The sequence below is a fragment of the Brachyhypopomus gauderio genome, unplaced genomic scaffold (assembly GCF_052324685.1).
Source record: "Brachyhypopomus gauderio isolate BG-103 unplaced genomic scaffold, BGAUD_0.2 sc88, whole genome shotgun sequence".
Taxonomy (NCBI): domain Eukaryota; kingdom Metazoa; phylum Chordata; class Actinopteri; order Gymnotiformes; family Hypopomidae; genus Brachyhypopomus; species Brachyhypopomus gauderio.
This window is the reverse complement of record NW_027506909.1, coordinates 1,066,852-1,080,212: the sequence shown is the minus strand read 5'-3', so window position 1 is coordinate 1,080,212 and position 13,361 is coordinate 1,066,852. Positions and strand designations below refer to the sequence as shown.

The window sequence follows — 13,361 nt, the reverse complement described above, 5'->3', positions numbered from 1 at the left end:
CGTGCGATTCGTCACACTTTTTTTCAAGCGAGACATTTGACACGCAGGCATAATAATGAACGTTCAAATAGCACTGAAATCTATTTTGAATTCCATATCTTTCTAATCAGACGTATTGACCTTTGTCCCGTATCATTGCAGGAGAGTAACCTATTTATCCGGCACACAGCTCATGCTGGAAGAAGAATGGAGGCTTTTAACATTTTGTTTCTATCAGCCGTGTTTCAAAACTACCAGTACCCTACACAGATGTAGCGATGGTTAACTTGAAAATTTATCTAAACATGTAGGTCAAACGCTATTTTACTGGAGGTCGCGGTAGTCCGTGGTTTATTACTACTGCGGCGTTTCGCCAGTGCAGCCTTGTGGAAGGATCCCCTTTGTTAACTGATCAGTGTCCTATTGGGTCTCCAGACAAGATTCTTGGCATTTGTCGGCAAAAATGAAAGCGGGATTAAGGAATAGCTACTGAACACTCCACGGCAAAATGTGAGGGGTGAGACACACCCCCATACCTCACCCCCTCCCCCAATAAAAAAACCCTTTCCACTTTGGAAACTCCTCTTTTGGTATATTTGTATTCCCAAAGAGACCATTAATGCTGTTAAAAAGCGAAACGAACAATAAAGCAAAAATCAACAAGTTCCCAGTGCTTTACATAAAGCTATGGGTAAACGCCTCAAGCCTGTCACAGGACGCGTATTTGTTGGCTAATTAACAAATTGTCACAGACTCATGTTGGTTTTATCGACAAACGATTGTATAATATAAAACGACTTAATAGTCATTTTATAGCAGACCCATGGTTTGACATATTTGCCGCATCAGAAATGGTTTAGAAAATCATAGGGCGAAAGCTTTATGTGGGCTAGTTTCTTTTTAATAAATGGACGATCATACTGCAACTAAATCGGAATTCACGACTCGTTACGTCATCTGAGACTTTCTGCGGCAGTGACTGAAAAAGACATCCTCGCCGTTGTTTGGGTCGGGTCAGCAAGGGCTCCAGACTTTATAGCAGTGTTCACCACTGAAGTGATGGTGAGTTGGGGTATCAGACACTTTTGTGACACTATATAGGAAGCCCGAAGGCCAATACTTTTATTGCTGTCAGCTGGATTTTCCCCCCATTGTCGTTTGTCCATTTTGGTCTTTTGATCTATCAAGATGGTCCCCAGCCTGTTGAATAGTCCCCAGGAATGACAACTATTCCTAGCTTTATCTATCTAAACCACGATAGTCAAAAATATAAAGCCATGGCATATAAAATGACTACATGCCATGCCAGTTCTTAAATTAAAAGCTCCTACACTTTTAAGGTTTATTTTGATTATAGTGGCAATGAAGGGAGTCTTTTAAAGTTATTGGGTGTGAAAGGATTATGTGCTTAATTTTATATGTGAAGGGGCAAAATCCCCGCGTCTTCTACAGTAGACTTCAGAATTTCACTAAGTAGGCCGCAAAGGGAGATTGCCCCTTTAAGAAGAAAAAAAATCAGAAAACAGATAAAAAAAAACATACGCGTAATATGTGAGATAGCCCGTGTCCCACATAGGAAAAAGTATTTTAATTAATAGACAAGGAAGCTTGAAACCAGCACTGTCGGTCTGTAATATGATGAACTCACATTGTCGTAGTGTCACCACAAGTGTTTCTGATAAGCAAAAGCAGCCACGGATCAAAGACTAAGCTTCTCCATCTCCTATAGCTGTCTGTGCTTTTTGCACTAACTCCCTGTTTTTCGTTCTTTTGTGCTTTTAAATATTTGAACCACACGAGGAAATCTCGCTTGTGCCAGCGACAGAACCTGCCTCAGGTGAACAGGTTAATGGAGCTGTTCAAATTAATTGCGCATTAATAATCTTATGTGAGACATAACTTGCGTGGCACGTTCTGGCCTCTCACAGTTGCAGTTGGTGAATTTGCACCGCAATAGCTACAATCATTTGTAAACCCATACAATTATTGGATTGATAGTTGGCATTCATGAACAAGAAGAATCTACCAAGAAAAATCTTAAATATCATAAGTTTAAGAGCGTATCAAAACCCTGACAATTGTCGTAAACAATTTAGCCAGATTTTAGGAACCAGCAACGTGTCAGAATAAAATGTATCGTTAGGAAATTTGTAGGTGAAATAGTCCATATTTCCTGTCTGCAGTTTATATTCGCGCGAACACTCTCAGAATTATTATTACAATATTATTTCTACGTAAAAGGCTGAAACATGAACCGCGATGCTGTCGTTCAGAATGATCAGCACTTGTACTGCGTGGTTAATTTGATTAGGTCTGCGAACTACGTCATTTGGGTGTCTTTTAAAGACGCCACTGCAAAAAAAAACCAAGAACGAGGTTAAACTGCGTGCAGTTCGGCTGTGCTGCAAAGTCTCCAGGCAAATCTAACACTAAAGTCTTTTTCTCTCTGAACAAGCACTGGCCAGCTCTGTGTACATAGGCCAGTTAGAAAAAAGCTTTTAAATAGGTCAAATGTTGAAATTATTTTTTGTACTACCAGACCTTAAAGTTGCTGCTTCATAAATATTTTAAATAATCACAACAACAACAGTAATAACACAAAGAAGAAGATGCTGTTGCTGTTGCTGATGATGATGATGATGATGATGATGATGATGATGGACTCTACATTTATAGTATTGTATTGATTTTTAGGGTATAGTACACATTCTATTTAGGTTGGGCTGTATATTCTCTAATGTTCCCATCAAATTCCAATGAAATTCCAGTGAAATTTGGTGGGAGGCAGCAAGGGGAGGTTAATCCGAGTTTAATACACTGATGCACAGCACAGGACCACGGCTGTGATGATTGTGTTATCTCTGCCCAACATTTGGGTCTCCCTCAATTTCAACCCAGTCAAATAGCTGCGAGAAAGTGTAGATGGAGTGCCTCTCGGTGCCTGAGGAAAAATGTTATTAATAGCTAAATAACTTCCCCATACTTTCAATAAACCCCTCTCGCTACTCCAGATAGATTTGTTTGAAGTGATGATGAATCTTTCGATTCAACAAATCGTCCGTTTTCTTTTATTGAAATGTATTTTAGAATCATACAGCCTACAACTTTAGTTTTTCTAAAAGCAAAGAAAAAGTCTTTCACGTCAACGTGTTATTAAAAGCCACAAAAAATATAGACAAATATGCGTTCGTTTCACTTTAGATTCAGATTCTATAATCGACTACATCCTACATCTATTGCAGTAAAGGCCAGAGTCTGGCCACATGAAGATACGTTTTTGAACCGAATGTTAGTGCAACCGATATAAATAACTGGAATGTGCCCTAAATATTTGCTCTGCTACTCGTATCTACTCTTTTATCCCGTCAGGTATTTGTATCACCAAATCAGAAACCTAATATATCATTTTGTGTTAGCGTTTTGTGATTTTAAAAAATATGATATTCGTTTATAAACGGAAGTGTTGCTTTAATCTGAGCCATTACGTCTTAATTAAGTGACAGAAACTAACCTATTTTATTATTTATTTGATATTTGTTGGCCCCATCATACACACGCGCGCATGGCTGCTGCTATATCCATGTTCTGATTTATGGTCTAGCTATAAAAACAGGTTAGGGAAGCTTGGCTTCGCAAACTATCACCGGAATAACCACCATACTAGTAGCACTGAGGTATTTGCTGTAGCCTATCTATACCTCGAGCACTATAACAGACATCTGGACCTGCAGAAGGTGCAGATAAGACAGTTATGTTAACAGCAGAAGAAGCATTGAGACCTTAAATTTAAATTGGGGATAATTAGCTTATGGAAAAAGCAAGAGCTAATGTGTCGTTTTTATGAATTAAATGTAAGGATAAGATTGGTTTCTTCTATTAGTCAACGTAGGCTAGCAAACAAGTGGCATACGGTAACTGTTCGTGTTTCATAAGGGTGCATTTGGGGTGTGTTTCCATTCCTCTGAGTGCCACATATCAACGTAAGCAATCCAAATTTAAAATAAAACAAATCAAGTATATATAAAACCCTAACAACAGTGAGAGAACCCAAAATCTCATGAATTTGTGCCTAAGGCTAGTCAGCTAGAGCCGTTTAAAGATGAAAGTGGAGAAAAATAAAAGGCTCAATTTAATCTTCTTTAAAACCCTTCAACACAACGTTTGTGCTTGGAACTCAAGGGAGTGAGGGTTGATTGGGGATAAATACGTTTCGTACTATGCCTGAGAGCTATTACACTCCTTTCCAACATAGACGCCCATTCAACAGACACCGTTTTCATTACGAGCTCTAATAAGTCTTACATTATTAAGTGCCACCCGGATGATCGAGTGAAACAAGCCCAAATACGAATATTTTTTATATTTTATTTGCGTCTATATGTCACCACCATAAAAATCATATATTTGGAAATACATTTCAAAGACTTGGGTACGACATGATAAACAATTTAAATGTAGATGAACATGGCCGGCCAATCCATTCCGTCAGAAGTAGAACATCATAACGCACTTCTAACAGAGAAGTGATGTGAAAATGAGAACAGGGGAAGAAATGCTTAATCACGACTTGCCATTTTGTGTAGCCATAACCCAACAGCCCTGGCTCTTACTGGTGTTGCATGAGTACTGGCTCTGATCATGGGGCTATAGATGAGGTCGCTATGAAAACGTTTCTGTTTACCAACATCAGTCTCGAACACTTTTAATGAAAAACTAAACAAAACAAACGAAACAACAAACATGTGACTGGTATTAGGCCAGAAGACTAAAACATAAAATGTTTCAAAAAGCCTCTCCTTTAGAGGAGAACAGTAGAGGAAAGTATTAACATTTGGTAGGAATAAACAGCTCAAAAAGGTTTTATTTGCATGACCGGAACCCACGTTTCGCCAGGGTTATATGCCAAACCGGTGTCTCACATTAAAATACGCGCTATATTCCATAGTGTCTCTTCAACAGCGAGCAAGGCGACGGTCAACGCAAAAAGAGCAGGGCGCTTCCAAACAAGAATGAAACATTTTGCACCCTCCAAATCTTATTCTATTCCAACAGACGATTCTATAATATTACAAAACTATCTACCAGCGGGACGTATTGAATAATTCATTTCTCCTTAGTTTTTTTCTTTGCCTTTTGTTGAAAGTTTTCTCTCCTCCTTTACGGATTTTTGGACGTGAATGGACGGATCTATTCCTCTTTTGCGTGACCTGCTTTTAGAGTTCGCCTTTGTATCACATACTCTTTACTTTAAAAGCCTTCAATTGTATAGAGCTCTTTAGAATGAAGTTCATCTTCAAGTTTAACGAATGACTGTCACAGTTTAAAACGTTTCTGTGATCCTTTTAGCAAAATATATGTAAATGCGCACAAAACGCATATACGCGTTTAAACTTGGCACTTGGTCTTTATGACACAAGGCAATTTTATGTAGCCTATACAATATTCGATAACGACCGCGATACAAGAATGATCCGTTAAAATGTTAAAGATAATGCTGTGGATTTACATAAAATAGTAGAAAACCAGTAGCGTAGGTGAAAAGCTAGCCTGATTTAAAAATGCGATAATGTGAGAATGAGAGTGAGAAATTCTCGCGAGCAACAGCGGACGACGTTGTGAATCTATGGGGTGTAATTGAATTTGATTGCCACATCGGTCATCTGTCAGTTAGCCTTGCCGAGAGAACGTTTAGAGGAGTGTGGTGTACAAACGCAGCAAGCTTTAAATACCTTCCGTCAGGGCCAATATAAATAATTAAGTAGGCTACATCAAATGACTGGCTGACAGCTTAACAGCAATACAAATCTTCAGTGTTTGTGAGACACTGAGCATGAACGTAAATGAGCATGCATTAACCTCGTGCATTGCAAAGTATAAATGAATTGAATTCTACTCTGCGGGGCTATACTTAGCAAGTATGATTTTAGTTTCTGTGCCATTTCCTGAACGATAGTTGGTCCACGGATTTATATTGCAAAATAAATAAAAAGGAATAAAAACTACTTGCAACAGATGTGGAACGCATGCTGAACTCAGAAGAAAAAAAAACTGCCCGTGTTTTTACCTTTGTCACCAAGTATACCGTCAATACTGTGTTTGGTTTTCTTCTCCCCGCTTTCATCTTTTTTATCACAATCGTCGTCATCTTCTTTCTTGCCAAATCGGGCACGGAGTACTCGGCTGATCGAGCTCACTTTAAAATAAATACATTTACATTATTACATGTAATAATAATAATAATAATAATAATAATAATAATAATAATATAAATAACAATTCTTCATTTGAATTTCTAAAGAGGTTTATGAAAATGTCCATGGTAAAAAAGGGTTGCTTACCAGATGAGGCCTCACCTGAAGGAACTGAACTTCGGTCACACACTCCGTCCTTCAGCAGCTTGTCCCGAATCTCCCAGCTGAACATTCCAGGATTCTCGCGTTTGTATTCCTCAATTCTTTTTTCAACGTCCGGCGTTGCCACCTGCTTTTGGGATTAATTGAGGACGTGCACGAATAAAAAGGAGAAGAGAGCAGATTGAGACAGAAAAGAAGGAGAGAACAAGATTCATTTTGCAGTCTGCAACTGTATCGGTTACGTGTTTTTATAGGTGAAGATATTAAATTTCTAGGCCTGCCTCACTACCTCAGTCAATATTGATGACTGCTACAATAACTGCTAATAACAAATAACGCCACCGCCACCAACAATAACAAAACAACAACAACAATCTATTAAACATTTTAGACTAGACTTCTTACCCTGGGTTTACTTCCCCCTATAGCTCCAGGACGGATAGAGCCAGTCTCTTGATATCGGCAGAGGATTTTGGATACACAACCATGGGAGACGCGAAGCTGTCGGGAGATGACGCAGGGGCGAATGCCGTGGTGGGCCATCTCCACAATCTTATGGCGGATATGATTTGGCAAAGGTCTGCCATTAATGAACACGCCGCCAAGCTGATTCACGCGACCTTGACCCAGAGGAGTTGATACTATGAAGAAAAATTAAATATATCTTAGCTTTGACTAAAAATACAACTGCTTGGTGCAAGAAAGGTTCATAAAAAATAGATGCAATCACTACTTTCTTATGTTGGACTAATATCGCATGAAACACTGTAAAGTTGTGTTTTTCAAAACCTACATATATTCATTTTACCTGACATATATATGCAAACTTCAATTAAAACATCGTGAAAGGCCTTTGTTGCTCCTTCCTGCAAAATTACACCATAGAACGTAAATAATGCGCTATGCTGTCAATAATTTCTTTAAATATGTGACTCTTGAGTGGTTCACGAGGCCTTAGAGCAAATTGTAAAAATGACAGAGTACATAGTTTCATTATTCGCAGTCATGCTTTACAAATATTTGTGTAATCCTTTGACGCGTCGCTTCGCGGCACTTCGACTTCCACTTGTGCCACTTGAACACTTCAGCAAATCCGGGGTCTGGGCTGACACGCGAGATTAGTGTTTGGAAGTTTTATTTGAGCCACTTAGGCACGAACCTGGTCTGCTAAACAAATGGCGTTGAATAAATGCAGTGGGTGTAATTATTTTGTAATACTCGCCAACAGCACATCCATGAACAAATTATCACTAAAATGTCACGATCGAATTAACCTCTCGAATTGGTTGAAAGAAATGAATAAAAGTAATTTTGTTCTCACTCCGGCCAAATATAAATGTTTTTTTAATGAAAGTTGCAGGATTTAATTTTTTTAAAATAAATAAAATAAACATATTGTTTTTAAAATACCCAAATTGTGTGTTTGCCATAGAAGACAAAATAACAAACGGCAACAATGTCTTCTGAGCTAACCCACCTTCCAATGGGAATCCAGTTCGGGGATAGTTCTGTCCTGGTGCGGGTCGCATCATTCGTGGTACTGTTCCTGGTAAAGACGACATTCTACTTTTAAATTAAGAGGCACACCACGGCCAATAGTCAAATTGCAAGCCGTAGTCCAGAGTCGATGATCAGTGCTGACAGGAAAATAACAAAACGGTTATCCAACCAAAGTGCTGCAACGATGTAAAATCTCAAACTGATAAAAAAAAGACAAACTCTTCTGCTTCTGCTGTCGTGCGGACAGGAGCGTGAGCAAAATAACTACTGCTAACCAAATGCGGCGCGCGTCAGGACGGGTACTCCAAACGCTCTCAAGTGAACAAAGGTTACTTAATTCTTTGCAGTGTTTTCTTAAAAGGTCTGGCAGGTTTTGATGACAAAGTCTGCTTGGAGCTTGGGAGTAGTTTAAGTGGATAACTTTCGCGCACGGTGTAGGAGGGAGTATCGCGCGCGCCGATAGGCTCGCGCAACCTTCTTTTATTCACGAGGGGATGAAGCGGCACAGCCAAGATCTTACGACCAATCACAAAAAGCGGCGAGCGACTCACTCAAGGACTCGGCTTTTCATTCACTTCATGCTGCTTCTGAATAGAAAACAAACAAAACATTTGATTGCTCAACTTCCTATTGATAATAACACCAAGGCGATAGTATATTGGCTAAAATGCATATAAATGTTTTCATTAATGCCACATTTAAAGGTATAATTTTCGATCTAATAGCTTATACACAAACAGAGCTATTTATATTTGACAAATAGACCTGGATGTATAGATCTCACCACTTACTCCACTTGTTACTACACATGTTTAGTGTACGTCCACAGGTCCACAGGTTCATAAACCCAGCATTTCGATTTAATTTTATTTTAGCATGCATTTTCTTTAGTTGACAAGTTTCAAAGTATCCATACATACAAAAAACCGTTAGTGTGATGGGAATCTTGCCTCAATATATGCTAAATTACATTTACAGGTCACTAACTCCCTGTATTGTACCTGCCACAAAAGTCTATTCGCTCCACAAGAACAACCTTAATACGTTTCGAAATTAACACATTTACTTGGCCAAATTAAAATCTATGCACTAAATAAGCATTAAATAAATATAATGTAGCTCATGATAATAAAAGTCTTCTCAATCTTCTCAAAATCATTAAACTGCAGTAGAAAACAAAGTAGCTATTAGAGAGCGATTTCACAACAAATCTTTCGAACAATTAGGGGTGCTGGGGGTGAAATGGCAATTTCACATGACGATGCCCTGTTGTTAAGGGCCCGATACACAGCGTTGCTGATTCTGTACAGCACGTGCGCAGAATCCCAAAGTCAGTATCTATCCTACCTGTCGACCGTAGTTTAAAAAACGCATCAAACAAATCCTCATAAGATCCTCGTAAAAATGCGCACACTAGAATGTTTGTTTTAACGTACAGTTACGTTAATAAAAACACACAGTAAGATATAGACTAAAGAAAGTAGGATACCAGATTACGCACCTGTTATATTTTCAAAACGTCAAAAAAGTCGTGTGTGCGCAAATATGTGTACGTGCCCAACAATATACCCAGTGTGTGTGGGTGTCTAAGGCCACATCAACGCCTGTATGTTGGTAGGAAAGAGGCCTACTCGTTTAGTGAAGTAGTAATGCTGTGTTTTGTTAACAACAATAACATCGTTAATTTGGGTGTAACGCGTGATAATAATCCCTCCACAGAGCTCGCAAGAGTCCCAGGAGAGCGATACCATGTGTGATCTCTTACGAAGAGGAGAAATGTAAGACAGCGCTTGCAGATCTTGTAAGGGTGCTTAAACATGGAAGATATAGCTTTATTTATAGGCTACGTAAAGCATTAAGCGAAATACATATTTGCTTTTTTCATAATGGAACATTAATTAGGCTGTGTGTACATATGTATTTTTAGTGCTAAAAACTATAATCACATTATATTTCTCTTCATGTAGCTTAGTGAAAACAGACCAATCCTGCATATTTGTTATAAAAGTAATTACTAAAGTAATTTTATTTAGTTATATATGCTATTAAAACTTACTAGCATATACAACAGTATTATGGGAAGAGGTTTTCTCTGATCATGTAAAACAAATGAGGTATCAGTGCACGTGACAACACAGCACAGGATATTTCACAGCCGCATAGATACGAATCAGACTCTTCATCTTAGTGTGGTCCTTTCTGAGAACACTGGTCAATGCAGCAGACAGAATTCAACTCGTGTCTTTCCTCATGTACGGTTCCAAGCTTGTGCAGTTCTTTGCTAACTTTTTGTAATGCTTAGCACTCATATTAGACAAAGTCCCAGAAGCAGAAACTTCTCTCAACGGCACAGCGTCAGTATACCGCGGTAAAGTTGGTTCAACGTTCTATATTCGCCAGACATTCACGAAAGAATGGGCTCGTTATTTAAAGAAATCAGATGGTGTATGCGATAGATACCTATTATGCAATTCTTACATATTGTGAATTTATCTCTACACAGTAGCTTTCAGTAAAGATAAATATAGAAGATGTGAAAAGATCACATCTATGAATTAACGAAGAGTTCACGTTAGTCGGTAAGCGCTTCAGTGCCAAGACAACTTTTCAAAATAAAAGTCATGGGTTAATTCAACTTTTTAACATGTGCAACTGAACATGTGAACCTACAAACACAAAGGTATCAAGTACATTCAAGGAGCAATGCATTTCATGTGCATCTGGACTTGTGAAACATTTCTCACATTTGTGAAAACACATCAAAGCTCACATTTCCTATATTTCGCATTGGCGGTGCAGAATACATGGGGCTCACAGTTAAATAACATGACCTAGACCCCCCATTTCAGGCCTATGATCAAGTACACATAAGGAGCAATGCATTTTATGTGCATCTGGACTTGTGAAACACTTCTCACATTTGTGAAAACATATTATAACTCAGATTTCCTATATTTTGCATTGTCGGCGCAGAATGCATGGGGCTCACAGTTAAATAACATGACCTAGACCCCCCATTTCAGGTCTATGATCAAGTACACATAAGGAGCAATGCATTGCATGTGCATCTGGACTTGTGAAACACTTCTCACATTTGTGAAAACACATCAAAGCTCAGATTTACTATATTTTGCATTGGCGGCGCAGAATACATGGGGCTCACAGTTAAATAACATGACCTAGACACCCCATTTCAGGCCTATAATCAAGTACACATAATGTGCAATGCATTTCATGTGCATATGGACTTGTGAAATATTTCTCACATTTGTGAAAACAAATCAAAGCTTAGATTTCCTGTTTTTCCACAAATATTAATTCCTTAGTAACAAAAACTTTGTTGTTTCTCTGCACAATATTTACCACATTAATAACCAGACTTCTGTGTTAACAAAGTTTTACCTGCTTTTTTGGAATAGTGGACTATCAGGGGACTGATACAGTTAGGTTTTTGCATCTGATATAAAGAATCCCTCCATCACCTTATTGTGTACTGTAAGGAACCACGTAAAGCATTAAATGGGCCTGAGGCCTCAGCATGGACCCACATTCTTTGAGAGGTCATAGGTCATAGATGGGTCAAAGCCTGCTTGAACTGCTTCCTACTAGCATCATACTTGGGTCAAAGCTGATGAATGAAGGACAATTACATCACGACAATTCAGCTACCAGGTGTAAGAGAGGGAGGAGCTTGAAGGTAAGAGAAAGGGACATCAATGGAGGATTCACATCCAACACTCCCAAATTAAGGTTTTCTGTTGTTCTCAAGACGACTTTGTTATTGCATACTGTTGGTGTAAAAAATAAACTGTTTTTTCCCCGTCACCTGACTCCCTGTCCACTGAGTAATTTGGTTTTTTGCATGACACCTAGCTTTAGATTATCAGTCAAGCAACCAATGAGTATATTGAAGATTAGTTGTGAGTGGTGTCATATCATACATGTATTCTTTGAAAGAAGGGATTTGAGTGCCATCCTGTAACTTCTTTCCACCAACAACCCACTTAAAAGCTAAAATAAACACATCCATTGACATGGTAAATGCCAACAGTAAAATTCTACAACCTGCCATTATGCCCATTTAGACAGCCAAGATGTGGTATTTTCACCTGTTTTAAAGCAAAATGGGATATCTTCAAAATAGGCTTTCATGCACCTAGTATCTGGTACCTGAAAGAGGTCAGAAGCCTTCCACAAAAACTGATTAGTGCTGTGATACATCCTGAGAAGCCGGAAATGTGCTTATTAACTTCACACAACTGTAGCTGCTGGGAATTGTGGTTGGAAACAAGGAGATTAAAAATGTTTTGATATTAGCAAAAAGCTTGTGATGTTTGGTTATAATTTGAAAGAACAAAATCATCTAAACAGATTTATAAGGTGTGGTGATTACTCCCGTAAGCATACCTTTAGCTGAAATGGGAGTTCAACTGACTACATGTAATTTAAAAGATGAGTGGATCGACATTCAGTGGCAGCCTGGTGTCATCGTACACACCAAGCAGAAAGACTCTACAAGTTGTGGAATCTTTGTAATGGAGGTAAAATCAACATTTGAACTTGATAGTGAATATTTTTACTTTGATGTCGTATTACACACAAAAAACAACTGGTGAACTTTGAAAGCTTTAGACTGATTTCCAGTTTATTCTTATGTAATGCACCTACAATTACAATTTATGAAATATTAAAATTTACTAAGCGTGGCCATAATTGACTTTATATTTTATATTTTAGCAATTTCTCAAACAACTTAACCTACTATGTATTTATGTCCAGATGGGTGCAAGCATAATTTCTTCCTTTCCACGTGTACCCCAGAAGATCAAAGTAAAATCAAGCAAAGCAGACATTGCACAGCGCAGGCTGGAAATTGCTGAAGACATATTGAGCAGTTCGGGTAATGCTGGACATTCAAATGACTTCAGTTCACTGAGATCATGACTAAGGTCATTTACTAATGTGTTAAGTACATTTTCTCCAAAATTACTAATTTCAGACAGACTGGATGATTTATGTCACATGTGTGCACGGAAGTCATATCCTTCTTACACAGAGTGGGTAAGTACTTGAATGTTTATAATACATAAGCCTATGTCTGTCTATAAATAACACTGGCTGACAGATTTTTTTTTACTGTGTAGATACAGTGCAGTCTTTGCAACTGCTGGTTCCACCAGAAATGTCTCGCAATGAATCATGATGAATGGGAGACATTTGCTCAAACTGGACATGACTGGCACTGTCCACTCTGCACTGCGTGTGAATAAATATGGCAGACCAAAACTGTAAATCTATCTGTCTGTCTGTCTGTCTGTCTGCACAGTGAAACAAATAAAAATGTTCAAGTTCACGGGACGTGTACTGCTATATGTGTTCACAGGACAGGTACTGCTATATGTATGCCCTCAAAGACAGGACTGAAACGAGTCTTGATCACATGGGTGGACAAGGCAAGTCTCATATGGCAATGTGAAATAAGGGGAAATCTGAGTTATAATGTGTTTTCACAAATGTGAGAAGTGTTTC

The 13,361-nt window shown here is 38.5% G+C and overlaps 1 protein-coding gene and 1 long non-coding RNA gene across 2 annotated transcripts in view; one reads left to right on the top strand and one right to left on the bottom strand.

Moving 5' to 3' along the window:
* pax7b (paired box 7b) overlaps nucleotides 1–8,268 on the bottom strand; it is a 39,022-nt gene extending 30,754 nt beyond the window's left edge. Inside the window, exons 1-4 of the mRNA XM_076991945.1 lie at nucleotides 7,810–8,268; nucleotides 6,738–6,973; nucleotides 6,333–6,462; nucleotides 6,044–6,172 (exon numbers count right to left, since the gene is read on the bottom strand). Of these exons, the coding sequence (XP_076848060.1) occupies nucleotides 6,044–6,172; nucleotides 6,333–6,462; nucleotides 6,738–6,973; nucleotides 7,810–7,894 (580 nt within the window). The 5' untranslated portion in view covers nucleotides 7,895–8,268. The remainder of the gene's footprint in view (nucleotides 1–6,043; nucleotides 6,173–6,332; nucleotides 6,463–6,737; nucleotides 6,974–7,809) is intronic.
* A 4,341-nt stretch (nucleotides 8,269–12,609) lies between these two features.
* On the top strand, nucleotides 12,610–13,128 carry LOC143493493 (uncharacterized). Its single transcript, XR_013125481.1, has 3 exons — nucleotides 12,610–12,732; nucleotides 12,832–12,893; nucleotides 12,977–13,128. It is a non-coding gene; the product is annotated as an uncharacterized LOC143493493 (long non-coding RNA).
* Nucleotides 13,129–13,361: the final 233 nt, after the last annotated feature.